Genomic DNA, 16,365 nt, shown 5'->3' with positions numbered 1-16,365 from the left:
AGTGAGATCAGGATGGGGGTAGTGTAGCCATCCTTGCTCTTCTTGACCTCTCAGCAGCCTTTGATACCATCAGCCACCCTTTTGGGTCAGCTACAGGTCTGGGGCTAGGCAGCACAATTTTGTGCTAGTTTGACTCCTTTCTCCATGGCCGATCCCAATTGGAATGAATAGGGAGTGAGAAATCCAGCACACGGCTGCTCTTTTGTGGGTGTGCCACAGGCTTGGTACTCTCTCCGCTCCCTTTTTAACATCTACATGAAGCCTTTGGGTGAGATCATCCATCATCATGGGTTGAGGTCTCATCAGTATGCTGATAATACTCAACTTTGTATCTCTATCCCTGGTTGACCCAAGCGATGCTGTTGCTGCCCTCTCATAGTGCCCGGAGGCTGGGGGGGCCTCGATGGGAGCTTCAAGATTTGCAATTCTGACATCCTTAGTGCTGGGTGGGGTGACACTATCCCAGACAGACCTGGTCTACAACCTGGGGGGTTCTCCTGGACTTGTGAATCCTGCTCGAATAAACTTTGCATTGTGCCCCAGCTGTAGCATTACCTGGTCATCTGGACTACTGGTATGCGCTCTACATAGGGCTATCCTTGAAGAGCATTTGGAAGCTACAACTGGTGCAGAGTGTGGCATCATGGACAGTTTTTGGGCCCTAGAGTGACACATAATACCCTACTGTTCCACATTGGCTGCCAATATGCTTCTGGGTGCAATTCAAGCTGCTGGTTATCACCTTTAAATCCCTGCATGCCATGAGTCCAGACCACTTGAGAAACCATCTTATTCCCCATTGGTCATGGAATTCTGGTGGGTGGGATCCAAGAAAATAGCCTTTTCTGCTGTGGCTCCTGCGTTTTGGAACATGTGGCTACTACACTCCTGAACTTCCACAAGAGTCTCAATGGTGGACCATCATGCTGGAGGTGGTCCAGGAACCAGTAACACCCTCCCTCCCCATCTTAGTTATAACCTGGATTTTTATTGTGATTTTGCTGTAATTTCTCACCTTTTTTAGCACAGCAAAAAACGTATATGATAGCTATTAAATAGCTGTAACTCTATAGCTGTAGCTATATTTTTGAAAGATTCTGGAGCACTGGGGAACTACCAGAGGACCGGAAAAGAGCTGATGTAGTTCCCATCTTCAAAAAAGGGGAAAAATAGATCCAGGAAACTACAGACCTATCAGGCTGACCTCAATACCTGAAAAGATTCTGGAAAAGATAATCAAACAACAAATCAGCGAACTCCTAGGGTTTCCTGCCTAAGCAGGAGGTTGGACTAGATGACCTCCAAGGTCCCTTCCAACTTCATTACTACAACTACTATAAAACTTTTATTCATAAAACATGAAACTTAGTCAACTGAACACTCAAATTGACTGGCACTAATGGTTGACACGGGTTGCTGCCAGCATCCTAGGTATCAACCATGTATCTCCTTAAAATGTAAGATGTTCCGAGTAGCACAGTTTTTTGTAGCTTTGCTGGAGTTATTGCAGGAAGCTGCAATTTCTTGATGTAGTTTGCAAAGTTTTTGGACACAGTTCCCAGTGCCCCGATGACAATGGGTATCACTGTTACATGTTTCATCCATAATTGCACAATTTCGATGGCCAGGTCACGGTATTTCGTAATTTTTTTCAGTTCTTTTTCTTCTTCTTCTTCTACTACTATATGATGATGATGATGATGATGATGATGATGATGATGATGATGATCCCAGCACTATGTCATTATCCACATTCCCCAATAGAATACTTTGGCAGACCTTCTAATGGTAGGTTCAGCCTGCCAAAAGTCAGACAGCAATGACCTTGGTTCCCATGGGACAAATTATTTAGTCTAACCTTAAAGCCATTCATCCCCCCTCCCAGGACTGTGGCAACCGAAAACAAAGCAAAAATGGCTTCAGCCAGGATCATTGCAGTGTTGACACATTTATCCATTCAGTGGCTCTTTGGTTATCCCTTATGTAAAAAATCCACAACTCCTGATGTTTTGACAGTTCAAGCATTGTAAATGTTATCAAGCAGAACATATGGATTCTTAACATACAGCAATCGTGCTAAATCATATTAATAATCCTTTAGATTTCAATCCAAAATGCATGCAATTAATGTTCCAATCCCTCACTTCTTTCTCCATTAACAAGGCAATTGCAATCAACCCTCATTATATATTACCTGAGCTTTCTAGCTAAAGAACTGGCATGACTTGCAACTGCGGGTTCAATAACAATCATAAGTTGAGAACTACCTGTAATCAATTAATATAGTTAGCACAAGCTATGCAAGTACACCTTCATTTTTCCCCCATATATTCTCATGCTAAAAAGCTTCTGATCTTTGATGCCTGAGCCTCATTCATGCTAAAGGCCTCAAGGTCAATTCTGGGAGCTGCAGTACACACAGCTTAAAATTGTAAAACTCTGCCTTAAGGGAAAGTTTACCCAGCTTTGAGTATTATATTGTGGCACTACAATACAGATAGGAGGCATTACATACCTACACCTGAAGAGTCCAAATAAGAATGAAACCAGTTATGTAGTGCCTCCTACTGGTCTGTAGCTAATATAACAGTCCAGTTCCTATCAATTTCACCAGTTTCCTTCAACTTCTTACAAAAACAGATTGCTGCTTAGGAAACTGATTGATTTCTTCAAACTCTGTAACAGCTGTGAAACTCTAGAAGCAACAATATTATTAGCAACAAGCAATCCAAATAACAGATGATTAAAACAAACAAATCGCCAAGGTGTACTTTTAAAGGTTCCTCACTCCCAAGTTTGAAAAACAGGTTCATCGAATTCATTTGACTCAAAGTAACCACACGATGATGATAATATAATTGATAGCACCCGTTCTGAAGGCAGAAAATTAGGTGAATTCAGTTAGATAATCACTTTCAAGGGAACCATTTAAAATATGGAGGTTTAACCTGAAGGTTTTTGAGTCAGGCAGAAGTTTGATTTCTGATCTTCTGAGCAAAAAATTTTAAAAAAATTCCATTTATATCCCGCCCTTCTCCAAAGACTCAGGGCAGCTTACAAACTTAGCAGTAGCCTTCATTCTATGTATATGCCTGCTTATTAGGGCTTTCACACACACCCCCAGCGGCATTATTACAAAGTCAGCTTAATTGCCCCCAACAATCTGGGTCCTCATTTTACCTACCTCGGAAGGATGGAAGGCTGAGTCAACCTTGAGCCTGGTGGGATGCGAACCTGCACTAATTGCAGGCAGCTGGTGTTACTTAAGGAGGCATTAGCCCACTGCTCCACCAAGGTTAGGGGTTAGGGGCACTTGTGCTGGGCATAGAATGTGTGATCACTAGGGTCCAATCTAACAATGAAGCCCCCTTACATAAGCCTAGCAGCGAGTGCCCCTAACCTTGTATAAGGTCAACAGCAGAAGTTTCCACTTCAGTCCACGAGGCTCTGATACGAGGTTTTGGCCTCAGCAATGGCAGAGAAGCATTTATTTATTTGTGGGGTTCATCTTAAGGTATTACCTAGTTTGGTAATGAAGCATCTGCAAGAAAACAACCAAACTCAGGGAGCACCAAGGACCCCATAGTTCAAGAATGAACTACAAATATTCTCTTATATTGGTATGTATGTGTACATATGTGTACACACATGAAAACAAATGACATCCATTGAGCAGGTCATCAGCATTCTGTGTTTCCTGTAGCAATATGATGCTATGGCAGGAGAGGTAAATCAGGAAAAGAAGCACCTAAGATGGATGCAAGGCAAACCAGGCACATTCTGGATTACAAGGGTGATTATATGCTGGTCACCTGGATGTTGAGTGGTTGCATTGGGTCAATAATCTTTGCAGGGGCAGTAGCTTCCTGTTTGCTGTTAATGGGGATGATTGCAAATGTGTTGCCTATTGACGGGAAGAAGGCGGGTATCATTAAGTTCTTACTCCCCCTTCTCTGCTATCTACCTGGCCATTATGCCTCACTTTTCCTCATGAGAGGTCAGGGGGCTTGTAGTTCTGGCAAGAAGAGAGGAAGAACCAGTTTAGTTGGGCAGCAAAATGGGAATCGCTAGCAAGCAGAGATCCCATCTCTTTAGCCGGAACGTCCTTTGGCTTATCCAATGAAAGAAGAGGTGAGGGAAGCTGTTCTTTGTATGAGTCTGGTTCCCTCAAGGCCAGAAGAGACTCCTAAAATAAAGAGTAAATGAAGATACAGTACTTCTCAAGTACCCTTGGAAGCTCATCCAAAGTTCTTGGATGAGAAGCGAAACATCTTCAAAGAAAAACAAGAAAGTCTAGTTGTCTCTTGAAAAAGCACCTTTGGGACAACCATGACCTGTATGACTGAGAATCTCCATAGGCATTTCTCAAAATTGAGTCACTGTGAAGATAGAGCTTGTCTAGGACTTGTTGTCTAGGTACTCCTCAACTTACTAGAATTTCTGTTGCTAAGCAAGATGGTTGTTAAGTGAGTTGTGTTCGGTTTTACAATCTCTTTTTGCCATGGTTTTTAAAACAAATCACTGCAATTGTTGTGAATCATATGATCCTTAAGCAAATTCGGGTTTCCCCGTTGACTGCTTGTCAAAAGCTGTCTGGGAATGCTGCAGCCATCTTAAATACATTCTGGTTGTCCAGCACCTGAATTTTGATCACATGTCCATGAGAATGCATGACAGTAGTAAGTGCAAGACCAATCATAAATCACTTTATTCAGTGCCATTATAACATTAAACGGTCGCTAAACAAATGTTGTAACTCAAGGAGTACATGTACTTAGAGGGTTTCAGCTACTTGGACTGCGGGGGTTCTTTAAATGTTGCCACTGTGCTAAGTCAGTGTTGCTGTTATTGGTATAGGTAAAGGTAAAGGTTCCCCCGCACATGCATGCTAGTCGTTTCCGACTCTAGGGGTCGATGCTCATCTCTGTTTCAAAGCCGAAGAGACAGTGCTTGTCCGAGGACGTCTCCATGGTCATGTGGCCGGCATGACTAGACGCCAAAGGCGCACAGAACGCTGTTACCTTCCCACCGTAGTGGTCCCTATTTTTCTACTTGCATTTTTACGTGCTTTCGAACTGCTAGGTTGACAGAAGCTCACTCTGTTACACGGCACTTGGGATTTGACCCGCCAAACTGCCAACCTTCTGATCGACAAGCTCAGCGCCCTAACCCACTGAGCCACCGTGTCCCTTGCTGTTATTGGTAAGAGAATCACAATAGTGTGCTGACAGCTTTCTGTGTGCCCAAGTCAAAAGCGAGGCAATGGTGCCAGATGGTTTGAGAGAGGGGAGCAGTCCAGTGGGCAGATACATTAAAATGGTGAACTTCCTTATCTCTGCCAGCCCTGGGAGTTTCGGGGTCTGAGTGAAGCGACAGAAATGCTGCTGAGGTATCTTGTAACCTTTGGGCTATTTTTTCCAGATTAGTGAGCTCTATAATTCACACATTTTAACTTTCCCCCCTTGTTGCATACTTAGGTTGCTGGCATCTGGCATGGCTGGCAGATTTACTACTGTCTATAACTATAATAAAGATTTGACTGATGATGGTCATGTGATAGGGACAGTTTTTTCCCCCAGCATGGATTTACCTGCTGTTTTTCAATTGCAATTATGCAATAATGTAAGCTTTTCATCAGTAAAAAGGGTTTAAATTATACCAGCTCAGTATTTCCCTATATATCTTATCACACAAAGTGCACAAATATTGAAACTGGTTCCCAAATGTACATGGATTGCTAGATTTTCAAAGAAGTCACAGAACAGCTTTCAAGCCAAATACAAAGGATAATTGATGTCTGCATTCTTTTTTCTAATCAGTAGCCAAGTATATAGCAATGCAATTTCAGAAAGGTGTAGAAAATGAAATCTGATGCTGACATAATTGATTGGTGAGATATCTTTGTTGTAATTAAGAGATGGGTATATAAATTTGCAAATACAACTGTCCACCATCAATCAATTATCCAAATCCTAACCCACGGGAGGGGAGGAAGACAGCTGAAAAAAGGGAATGCAATCAAGTGGTGGGGGAACTGGCGAACAAAAAATGTGAACAAAAAAATGACAAGAGACAAAGGAATTATAGAGTGCAGAAATAACCTTGAATGAAGTATGCAACAGCTATTTTAAAAAAGTATAGGAGATGACAAGTTTGAGCCTGAGGGATGGGTCAAACATGTCATAAGTCATGAGTCCCTGCATGCCCGCAAGAGATCTAAGTCCAGCCCACCTTGAATGCCTTCTTATTCCTGCTCAATTCCCTTGACAGTTAGTAGCTCAGATTTTTGTAGGGAGCTTAAGCTTGCAATAAATCTTTATACTCATTTGAACTGCCTGAATCTCCTGATTTCCCCAACACCTGACCAAACGTAACTTACAACTCATACTTACAACCATGGCAGCATCCCCACAGTTGCATGATCAAAATTTGGGCATTTGGCAACCGGCATGTATCTACAATAGTTACAGCCTCCCAGAGTCATGTGATTGCCATTTGCGACCTTCCCATCTATCTTCCAATAAGCAACACCATTTATAAACATAAAAAGACATGTGTCTTCTAACACCCTAACACATATGCCAGTCATGTTTAACTGAGCAGTCCTGATACTGTAATCTCCAAACTTTTAACAGACACCATGTTCTGCTACTCATTTTAGAAAAAAAAATACTGCAGAAAACAAATTTGCAAATTAGATTCAGGAACTATATACAAATAGAATTTTTTAAAATGTATTTGGTTAATCAGTTTTAATTGTTTTAATGTATATGAGTTTTAACTTGCAAACAAAATTCTTTAGGTTTAGTTGTCTCCCAGAATCACATGTATGGGATGGCAGCTATATAAATATATAAATGAATAAAGGGCTTTGATTGCACAGAATGAAGACTTCCCTATCAACCATACCAAGTTAATTAGGACTGGTGATGTAACCACAAATTGCTATCTGTTTCAGTCAAGATATTTTGTGCCTGGCATGGATTTCCCAGGCTAGTAAAAGCTGTAGTCACCAGTTATTCAAGAACAGAATGTCTTGATGCAATAATACCACAAACATTCATAGGAATAAAAATAACAAAAATAACAAAAACCTACTTAAATTTCCAAGAGACCATATCAAAAGCTTTCTCAGCTTACAAACACCGAATAGTTGCTGGCTTCTGGCTAAGTTGCGTTAAAGCAAAGAGACTGATCAGGAATTTAATATTAACAACTTCTGGGTGACTCGGTATTATTGTAGCTTGTGCAGGACGCACAATACAATGAAACCTCATTTTAACAGGCTAATTGTGAGAAGAGTTCATATATTCTCTATGAATATCTGTTAAAAATATACTCCTCAACAATTTATGTCATTTGTAGATTGTCATCATTACCCAAATGAAAATTTGCATCATTTTCATAATAATACCATTACACAAATGATATTAATCGGTGTAGAAAATTGGCCCATTCCATGAAAAGTCCTTTACATCAAATCCAGTAAATTGAAGTTTAATGTGGTTGAAAGAATCAAGGCATAATCTGTATACCAAGGTAACTATTAAAATCTTAGCATCAACACTTACCAGGAAAATAGCTTTGTAACTGAAGCACAAAGAAAAATGTTTAACCAGCTTCAGGAAGATTGTAAGATGTTTTCCTCTTCAAGGCTAGTAGATTTTTTTTAAAAAAAATTCAATATACACATTCAATAAACAAGAGGTAGGAACCCAATATAGTTCCATGCCAACAAATTAAAAAAAAACACTCAAGTCTGGAGTCTTCACCAATTTAATTGTATTGTAGTCATAATTTTTTGAACAGAAAGTAGTGAAAAATGACAAGTAACCTGGTCCTAAGATTGCTATGGCAATCTCACATTCTATAGAAAATAATTTATGTTGCCAGCTGTTGAGGGGAAAAAATCTGAAACCAACCAATAAACTAGAATCTATATATAGAGAATTGTTTTGTTTAATTTCAGTGAAAAGGTCTGGAGTCCTGATCTCCCACCACTCTCTTCCCAATATTTTTACCTAGTAGAGTATAATGAACATTTGTATCTGGGAAGCACAGAGCTTACAAAATTTAAATTTAGGAGAAGTTTTCATATGGTTCAGGAGTTAGATAAGATGCATAAAGGATGAACAGGTTTTAAAACTAGGGCTTTCCCCCATCCACGTTTCTTTTCATAAGAAATGTATGCAAAACTTACAATCTCAAATCAAAGCTTTTGCAGACTCTCATAGACGTAGTCCTCAAGTTATGACTGGTCACTTAGTGACCATGAGAAGCTTCCACAAATCTCCCTAGGGACATTGATGACCCAGTTCCGAAGTTCCAACTCCTTACCCAGAAACACACACTCATGTGATTGCTTTCTGGGTGCTTGGCACCCCGCCTGCACTTACAGCCATTTGCAGCACTTCGTGATCACATGACTGCATTTTACTTCCAGTTTCTCACAAAACTGGCCCATAGCAAAGAACAAGTTCATGTAACAACCTCAGTGCTTGTTTAACATTTGTGGCAATTACTTTACAACCACTGCAAAAAGGGGCATTAAACTGGGTGGGTCACATGATGATTTGCCTTATGACCATCACAACTTACAGTTATAATGGGCAGGCTCTAAGTCATAAGTCAAGGACTACCTGCACCCAGGACAGTGATGTAACAATTTGGCTGAATAGTTTATCAACAGGTTCTTCACCAAAGATTTTTGCAAAAAGAATGATAAGGAATTAATTCTGGGCATCTGAGATTGTATGAAACCCATTTTGTTCTTCCCTTATTCTGGTTCACTGAACTCCTGTTTATTTCTGATTCTGGTTTCCCTTAACTCCCAAATCAATGCTTTTGAGCTCCAACTCCATACCTTTAAAGAGCCCTGGTGGCGCAGTGGTTAGAATGCAGTATTGCAGGCTAACTCTGCCCACAGCCAGGAGTTCGATCCTGACCGGCTCAAGGCTGACTTGGACTTCCATCCTTCCGAAGTCGGTAAAATGAGAACCTAGATCATTGGGGGCAATATGCTGACTCTGTAAACTGCTTAGAGAGGGCTGTAAACAAATATGGAGTGGTATAGAGAGGTATCTCAGTCTAAGTGCTATTGCTGAAGGTCTAAGTGTTATTCTTCCTGCTCAGTTACAGCTTCAACGCACTCCTATCCTAAGCATGAAAGAATCGGGCTCTGTTGCAGTTTCACTAAAGGGTAAGTCAACAAGTGAAATATCAAATGAAGGCAAACATGCAGGAACTGATAAAATTATCTTTTATATGGGCCTGATGACAAAACATCACCCACAACTAACAGCCAAATACCCCACCAGATAACATGAAGTCATTGTGGTTTGATTCATTCACTAGACTCACCTCTATGCTAGACTTTGCTAAGTGGGAATGTGTTATAAAAATCATTTTGGGGCAAAGGATATTATGCAAGCACAGCAATTGTGTTTTATTAAATTAGGTATAAGGTTTAACGTGCTAGGCGAACTTAGCCAGTCTATTCCCATGAATAAGTAGGAGAGGGGAAGACTGAGGAACAGAGTCCTGGTTCACTCGTTGCTTTTCTTCAATCAAGGGATACAACATGCTGATGTGGACACACTGATGCAGTCCTGTGACCACAAGGTGCAGATAGGTTACCAAGCACTCAGAATGCAATCGCATGACTGTGTCTGTATATGGATGGAATTGGAATTTCAGAACTGGGCCATCCATGTCCCCAGGGAGATTTGTGGAAGCTTCTCATGGTCACTAAGCTACCAGTCATAACTTGAGGACTACTTGTCTGAGATTGCAAAAACTTTGATTTGAGATTGTAAGTTTTGCATACATTTCCTATAAAAAGAAACGTAATGTGGTTAGGGGGAAAGCCCTAGTTTTAAAACCTGTTAATCCTTTATGCATCTTATCTAACTCAGCAGTCAGGCCACCAGACCGGGGTACAAACTAAGATCCTTGTAACAATAAGTATTAGTATTTAAATATTTAAATATTATTGCTCTGTCTGGGAATCTTTGTCCGAAGTCTAGGGCAGGGGTCCTCAACCTTCACAACTTTAAGACTTGTGGACTTTAACTCCCAGAATTCCTCAGCCAGCTTTTAAGACTTTCCACAAGTCTTAAAGTTGCCAAAGTTGAAGACCCCAGATCTAGGGCAGTGGCCCGCAACCTTTTGGGCACCAGGGACCAGTGGAGAGAGGTTTTTCCATGGATTGGAGAGGGTGTGGTTTCATGTGCTGCCTGCACATGGGACTTCACTTGTTTGCACGGCCAGTTTTTGGCATGCTGGGGCCCAGTACCAGTCCATGGCCCAGGGGTTGGGGACCCCTGGTCTAGGGTGTTTATTTTTTTTTATTCCATTTATATGCTTTTTTGCCCACTTTAAATCAGACAGGATCTCTGAATCCCATACACTAGATCCCAAGGCCTTTAGAGCGACCATGTCATCTTTCCAAAACTACTGTCAAGCTGTAAGATGAAAACATTTAATTTAAATAGAATTTTCTTTTTATCCTGACATGGCATACAATATCTTTTTATTCCACCATCCTTTTTTGGTCATTCGTTTTCTATGGAGTGATTTTTCAGATTCAAAGGTTGCCCTTTTAGTACCGGGATAGTTAGACTGATGCTGTGGAGCTCTAGGTTCAAGTCCACCACCAACCCCAGAAGCCTACTGGGTGACTTCAAGCCAATCACTCCCACTCAGAACCACCCTACCTCACAGGATTATTGTTATGGGGGAAAATGGAACATCTTTGGAGGTCCTGTATGAAAGGAGGCAAATCTAACAAATAAATAAATATCACACAATAAGCTGCATCAGAAAAAGAAGGGTCATCTCCAACCTGGTTAGTTTTCAAAGACTCCTTTGGATATGGTATAACAGCACTTCAGGGAAGCATCTGATGTGAGAAAGCAATAAAAAGAAATTCTACAAACTCTTTACAATATGCCCCTTTGCAAGATTATTATACACACCACGGAATGTTTCGAAGTTCTCTTTTTCTCTGTTATCGTTCCTCCTAATTGGGAACTCAGGTGGAAACTGCTGATGGAAATAAGAAAAAAAAATAGCATAACTGGGACAATGAAAAACGCAGAGGTATCAGCACAACCAGAGAAGTCCTGAGCTTTGCAGAAATGTATCTGTTAAGCAAGGAATCTTAAAGAACAAAAGGCAGCTCTTCTCCATCCAATAGGGTCTAGATATGCAGCGTAGCTTTTAAAAATGCCAGGCAGAACAACCCCAGCCAAATTCCTGATGTCAACTAAAGCCATTCTGCATGCCATTTATCCTGCTTTCCTATATACCTCCAGCCTCTGGCACACTGCTTCTGAATATGGAAGTTCCACTTCATCCTCAATGTTCATTGCTGTAATTAGCCTCATCCACCAGAACAAGTCCATCTTAATTTCACACTATCATCAGTTTGCATTCTACTAGGGAACTGGAGATGAATGGAATGCAATGGAAGATAGGCTAGACTAGACTAGACTAGAACAGAACATTTGGCCATCTGTGAGTAGACACACAAGGAATTTGTTTCTGCTGCAAATGCTCTCAGTGTATATGCAAAACATGTACACCGAGAGTTATGTTGCCAAAACATCTGGGAAATCTATTCCATGTATATTTTTCCCCCTTTTCAGTATCTAACCTTGTCGTCATCACATCCCTTTTCACCGCCTGATGAAGCAGCACGCACACAGTTGGTTGATACAAAATACACTTCAAGTTCTCTCACCAAAAAAACACCCTTTCTTTAAATCCCTACTTTCACAGGGGCTACAGGTGCTGGAAAACATGGAGGCCAATGCATTGGAAAGGCAAGCAAAGATGGAGAAGAAAGGAAAGGTGGGGGGGGAAGTCACCCTGATTTCTAATTCCAGCAATCAGAGCCATCAATATGAAAAACTGCACATTTCACCCACCCACCCTTCCCACCCCCATAGACAGGAAAGTTGCTCCAGTTTTTATTCGGCTCTGCTCCTCATCACCCACCCCATCCACCATCTGCTCCCAGGGGTACCACGAGCAAGCACCCAGCTACTTATGAACTTAACCTCATAGAATGAGATGTAGCAGTAAAACCCAGTGCACCAACCCCGAGCTTTTTAACAGTTCATCGTGATATATTATTAATCGTTTTTATAATGCGCTTGCATAGACTGCTGTTGCTCGGGGCTCTGTCCTGTACCTAGGATTGGCAGGGAAGAAAAATAATGAAATAGGGCAAGCTGATTTCCTTTTTTTTTTGCCCCTTCCACAGTAGCCCTGGAGAAAGCAGCTGTAAAAAAAATGAAAAATAAAATACCAGTCAGGGAGTCACACTACACTACAGGCTGAGCACCCAGCTGCAGGCACAACGAAAAGGAATGTTCAGAAAAGGCAAAGTTTGCATGCCTGGTTCAGATCAGCTCAAAAATCTGCTCCCTCCTCTGCACCCCAAAGCTAGGCATGGTCTTTGCACTCAGCTTGCAGAGGAAAAGGGGAAATTGGTGACAAATTCCATGTCCTTCCACGTATAACAGTTTTTCAGACCTGTGGAAATTCTAATTTTTATCTTCCACTTGGGGAGACCAGAAATAAAAAAGTAGAGCAAACTCCCTCCAGTTATGATGGTATAACCAGATCCCCCTATTTCTACCCCAGCAAGTTTGTTCAGTTCTTCTTCGTGAAAAGCAAGCATGGGGCAGCACAGAGCAGGGGGAGGAGGCTAAACAATGCTGTGGGTTCAGTTTTAAAACATCAGCTTGTAAAGCCTTTTGTTCTTACTACCCTGCATAATCAGACTTTCTCAATGGAAAAGGGTTGTTACAAGTGTGTATTGTGGCAAGGGAGGGGATGAGACATTAACTCCTGGCAATCCTGAGAGCACTGCCACAGGCAGGCATTAAGATACTTGAGAAGGGGGAGGCAGGTTGCTTGTCTCAATCTTCCCCCAAAATGTGCAGCAAGGCTTTGCTTCATTCTGCATTGTTCAGTTGCTAACCACCCATTAAGAGCAACTTCCCAAGCAGACCCTGGCATTTGTCCTTTCTGAAACCTATGAGCTTCTTTCTGGCTCCCTCAGCCCGGTTTTCATTAAAGGCCAGCTAGCAAAGGAAAGTGGGTCTGGAAAAGCAAGATGATGGCGGGCTGCAGAAAACTCACAAGAATCCCCTGCCCCAGAAGAAGATATTTTTGAGGATCTCTAGTGGTTACTGCAGGTTTTACATTCAGCTGTAGAATAAAGGAGTGATTTATGAAGGGAAAGGGAGGATTTGCACACCTCAAGACATGCAAGCAACAAGGGAGGGAGATCTTGGGAAAGTAACCCACAAACTCTTTCCAAATACACAGATCCAGGGCAGAAATAGAAGATCAGACTGAAGATATGAGCAAGCAGAAATCAAAGGAGCCCATTTCAAAACCTCCTTCAGCCATTCCTACAAGTTGCACCACTACCCTGAGCCTGCAAAAGAGCACACAGCCCTCAACAAGGCCATCCAGATATTGGAACACAACTTGCAAGTGGCAAATCTGGAACCAGCGTTATAATTGCACACGTTCCTCACGTTTGGAGTACAATCTGGAATGCCCAACGAGGAAAGACAGCTGGGAGATGGGATCGGGGGATGGAGTCGCAAACCACAGGACTGTGCAATAACCACCATAGGCTGGAAATGAAATGGTTTCCGGCCTCTTATTCAGACAGATGAGAAAACGATCTTAGCTTTACTTAGGACTGTGCTAAGAAACCAATGACCATGCCCTGCCCTCTTTCCATTCAGAAAAAATTGTATCAAGACAGAGCTCTCGCCTAAAAGTCTGCGAGCAGGGATGAGCTCAGAAAGGGGTATGTGACAACAATTTTGGTAGGAAACAGAGGGCAACCAGAGATGCCCTGGAGCTTCCAAGGAAGATGCAGACACTCAGAAAAAAAAACAAGGACCTGGTTGGGGTCAAGAAGCAAAACAGAACCTCCATGTTCCGAAGCAGCTAAGCACCACAACTACAGCAGTCACACTTTGACCTCTGTCTGGCTAACACTTCCTGATTTTAGCAAGCCAGCAGGGCCAAATGTTTATTCCATGAATCTGTCTTTTTTCCCATAAAAAGGGTTTTTAGAGGGGTTTTTTTCTTTTCCTTCTTCTTTCAAATGTTATTGTATTTTATCTCATTTTATTACCGGTTTGGACTATTGTTAGCCATCCTGAATGGGGAGTAAACTGTAGTTGGCTATCTCATGGGCAGCTGAAAAATGTTTGGGCTGAAAATATAATCAACTGAAAAGCAAAGGTTGCTGTGGTCTTGTTTCAAGCTGGCCAATGCAGTGAAAGCACTAGACTCAACAGAGTCCTGGGTTTGATCTGGTACAGGTGGTTTTAGAGAAGCCGTAGGCCTGAGAGTTCAAACAGAGCCTCCAAATCAGTGAATACCAGTGACATATCAAAATTGTTCTCTTGATGTCCCATATTTTGGAGTCCTTCAGAAGGGAAAGCTGAAACAGATAGGCTCATTCTCTCCTGACATTCTGGACTACATTTCCCACAAACTTTTGCCTCTGGCCAGGTCAACTCAACCCTAAAATACTGAATTGAGAAGGCACCTTGTTGCCTATTCTTGGGTTGGATGGGTCTCCTTTGGTTTAGGAGAACTTATTCAGGACTGAGAAAATCATTCTGTCAGATCAGATCAAAGAACATCTAGTCCAGCATCTGTTCTCTAGAAGTCTAGAAGCCTCTGGGAAGCCCGCAAACCAGATAGGCAAACCACCCACAGAAAACTGGTGAGGAGAGCCCCCTTGTGCCTCTGATGGGGGTCAATGGTTTTCTGTCTGTCTTCAGAGAGTTCCTCCATCTTATAGAATGTACTCTGGGTAGACAGGCAACTGAGATTAATATCGAAGAAGGAAAAGTCACACTCCACACATAGATGATGGCTCTGGGTTTGGGTGCACACTCTGCTTATGCTTAGGGACACCAGATCTAGAAGTAAAAGCAGACACTGAAAATGGCCCAAAGGCTACACTAGGCCTCCGACAGCCTAACAGCCCAATTTTCACAAGGAAAAGCATCAGGCTGTCAACCCTGAAGGTGGAGATGAAAGGGACATCTTTTCCCTCAACCCTAAAAAAACACTTGCTCAGCTCAAATCCCAGCTACCCCCAACTATCGGCCACTCTCTTTAATGTTGCATCTCCTGTAACCAGCATCAGCATCAGCCTTCAAGTCAAAATTCTGAGCCTCTGCACTGACTTAAATTAAACCAGAAGGCAAAACAAGAACATAGGGTGGGAGGTGCCCATTCCTCTTGGAATTGGGACCCTAGCTAGCCATGACACCAACTACTAATCTTGAACCCCCTTCATCAACTCCAAAGTTGTGGGCATGCAGGTGAGATGGAAAGGCACTCTGCACATGCTTGTTGTATGTCCTAGCATCAATCAGGTTATTCTGTCTAGTTGCTGAAGTCTGATAGGTTATGGTACCAAAAGCAGTGCATATACAAAACACACTTTTTAAAAAAAAACCTGATTGTTTGCAAATGTATTTTGCACATGGTGTTACCTGCAATTTTCCCAGAATTGTGTTGCTTCTCACAAGCGGCAAAAAAAAAAACCACAACGGCTAATTGGCAGGAGTTCCGGGCAGTTGGGTTAACTCTGTGTCTTTGGCTGGATTCAGACTTAAAGCCTGTCGCGGTTATAAAGGATGCTGCTATCAAAGCCAGTTTCTCCCCAGCTCATTAAACCCGAGCGACCCTCCCCTTCATCGGCGGCGACTCACTCACCGTGGCTGAGGAGGGCTCCGATGCAGCAGAGAAGGGCGGCGGGTCCGGAGCGCGCCCTCCTCGCCAAGGCCATGGCGGAATCCGGAGCGAAGCGTGGAGAAAACCGAATCCAAGCACGTGCGATCCGAAACAGAAGCCAAAGACAGAGGCGAAAGGGGGGGGGGATGTCGGGTAAATGAGGCGCGGAGGGGGGGGGAAATCCAAGGAGGGAACAAGAAGAGGGGGCCGCCTACTTCTGGCTTGAGCCGGCCAGGATCGGCCCAAGGGGGTGACCGCCCCTCGCCAAGAAGCTGGGAGTCGGTGGGATGCAAGTGACTAGAGACAGCGAGGGTAGGGACAAAACGTAACGGCCCCACGTGCAATCCGGACCGGGTACTGGATGGAAATAGGGGCAAAACGGTGGGGGAGGGGGGGAGGGATTGGAGCAACGTTAAGCAATTTAAAAAAAAAATCCAGGGGGAGAAAGCTGCAAAATGGAGAAAAGACCAGCACGGAAGCAATGATGCAGCCCCCCCCCCAAAGTAATTAGGAGCAGAGGAAAACAAGTGCGGGGAGAGACGGGAGGACGTGGATGAAGTAAGAGAGGCGGTC

General features: G+C 42.7%; 1 protein-coding gene across 1 annotated transcript in view; it reads right to left on the bottom strand.

Annotated features, from left to right (window-relative positions):
• TMEM132E (transmembrane protein 132E) overlaps window positions 1-15,847 on the bottom strand; it is a gene marked incomplete at both ends in the record, with an annotated part of 238,057 nt that extends 222,210 nt beyond the window's left edge. Inside the window, one exon of the mRNA XM_081313159.1 lies at window positions 15,775-15,847. Within this exon, the coding sequence (XP_081169285.1) occupies window positions 15,775-15,847 (73 nt within the window). The remainder of the gene's footprint in view (window positions 1-15,774) is intronic.
• Between the last annotated feature and the right edge of the window lie 518 nt (window positions 15,848-16,365).

Source organism: Vipera berus (genome assembly GCF_964194415.1).
Source record: "Vipera berus genome assembly, chromosome: 1".
In the NCBI taxonomy this organism is placed as follows: domain Eukaryota; kingdom Metazoa; phylum Chordata; class Lepidosauria; order Squamata; family Viperidae; genus Vipera; species Vipera berus.
This window is presented reverse-complemented; position numbering and strand designations above follow the sequence as displayed.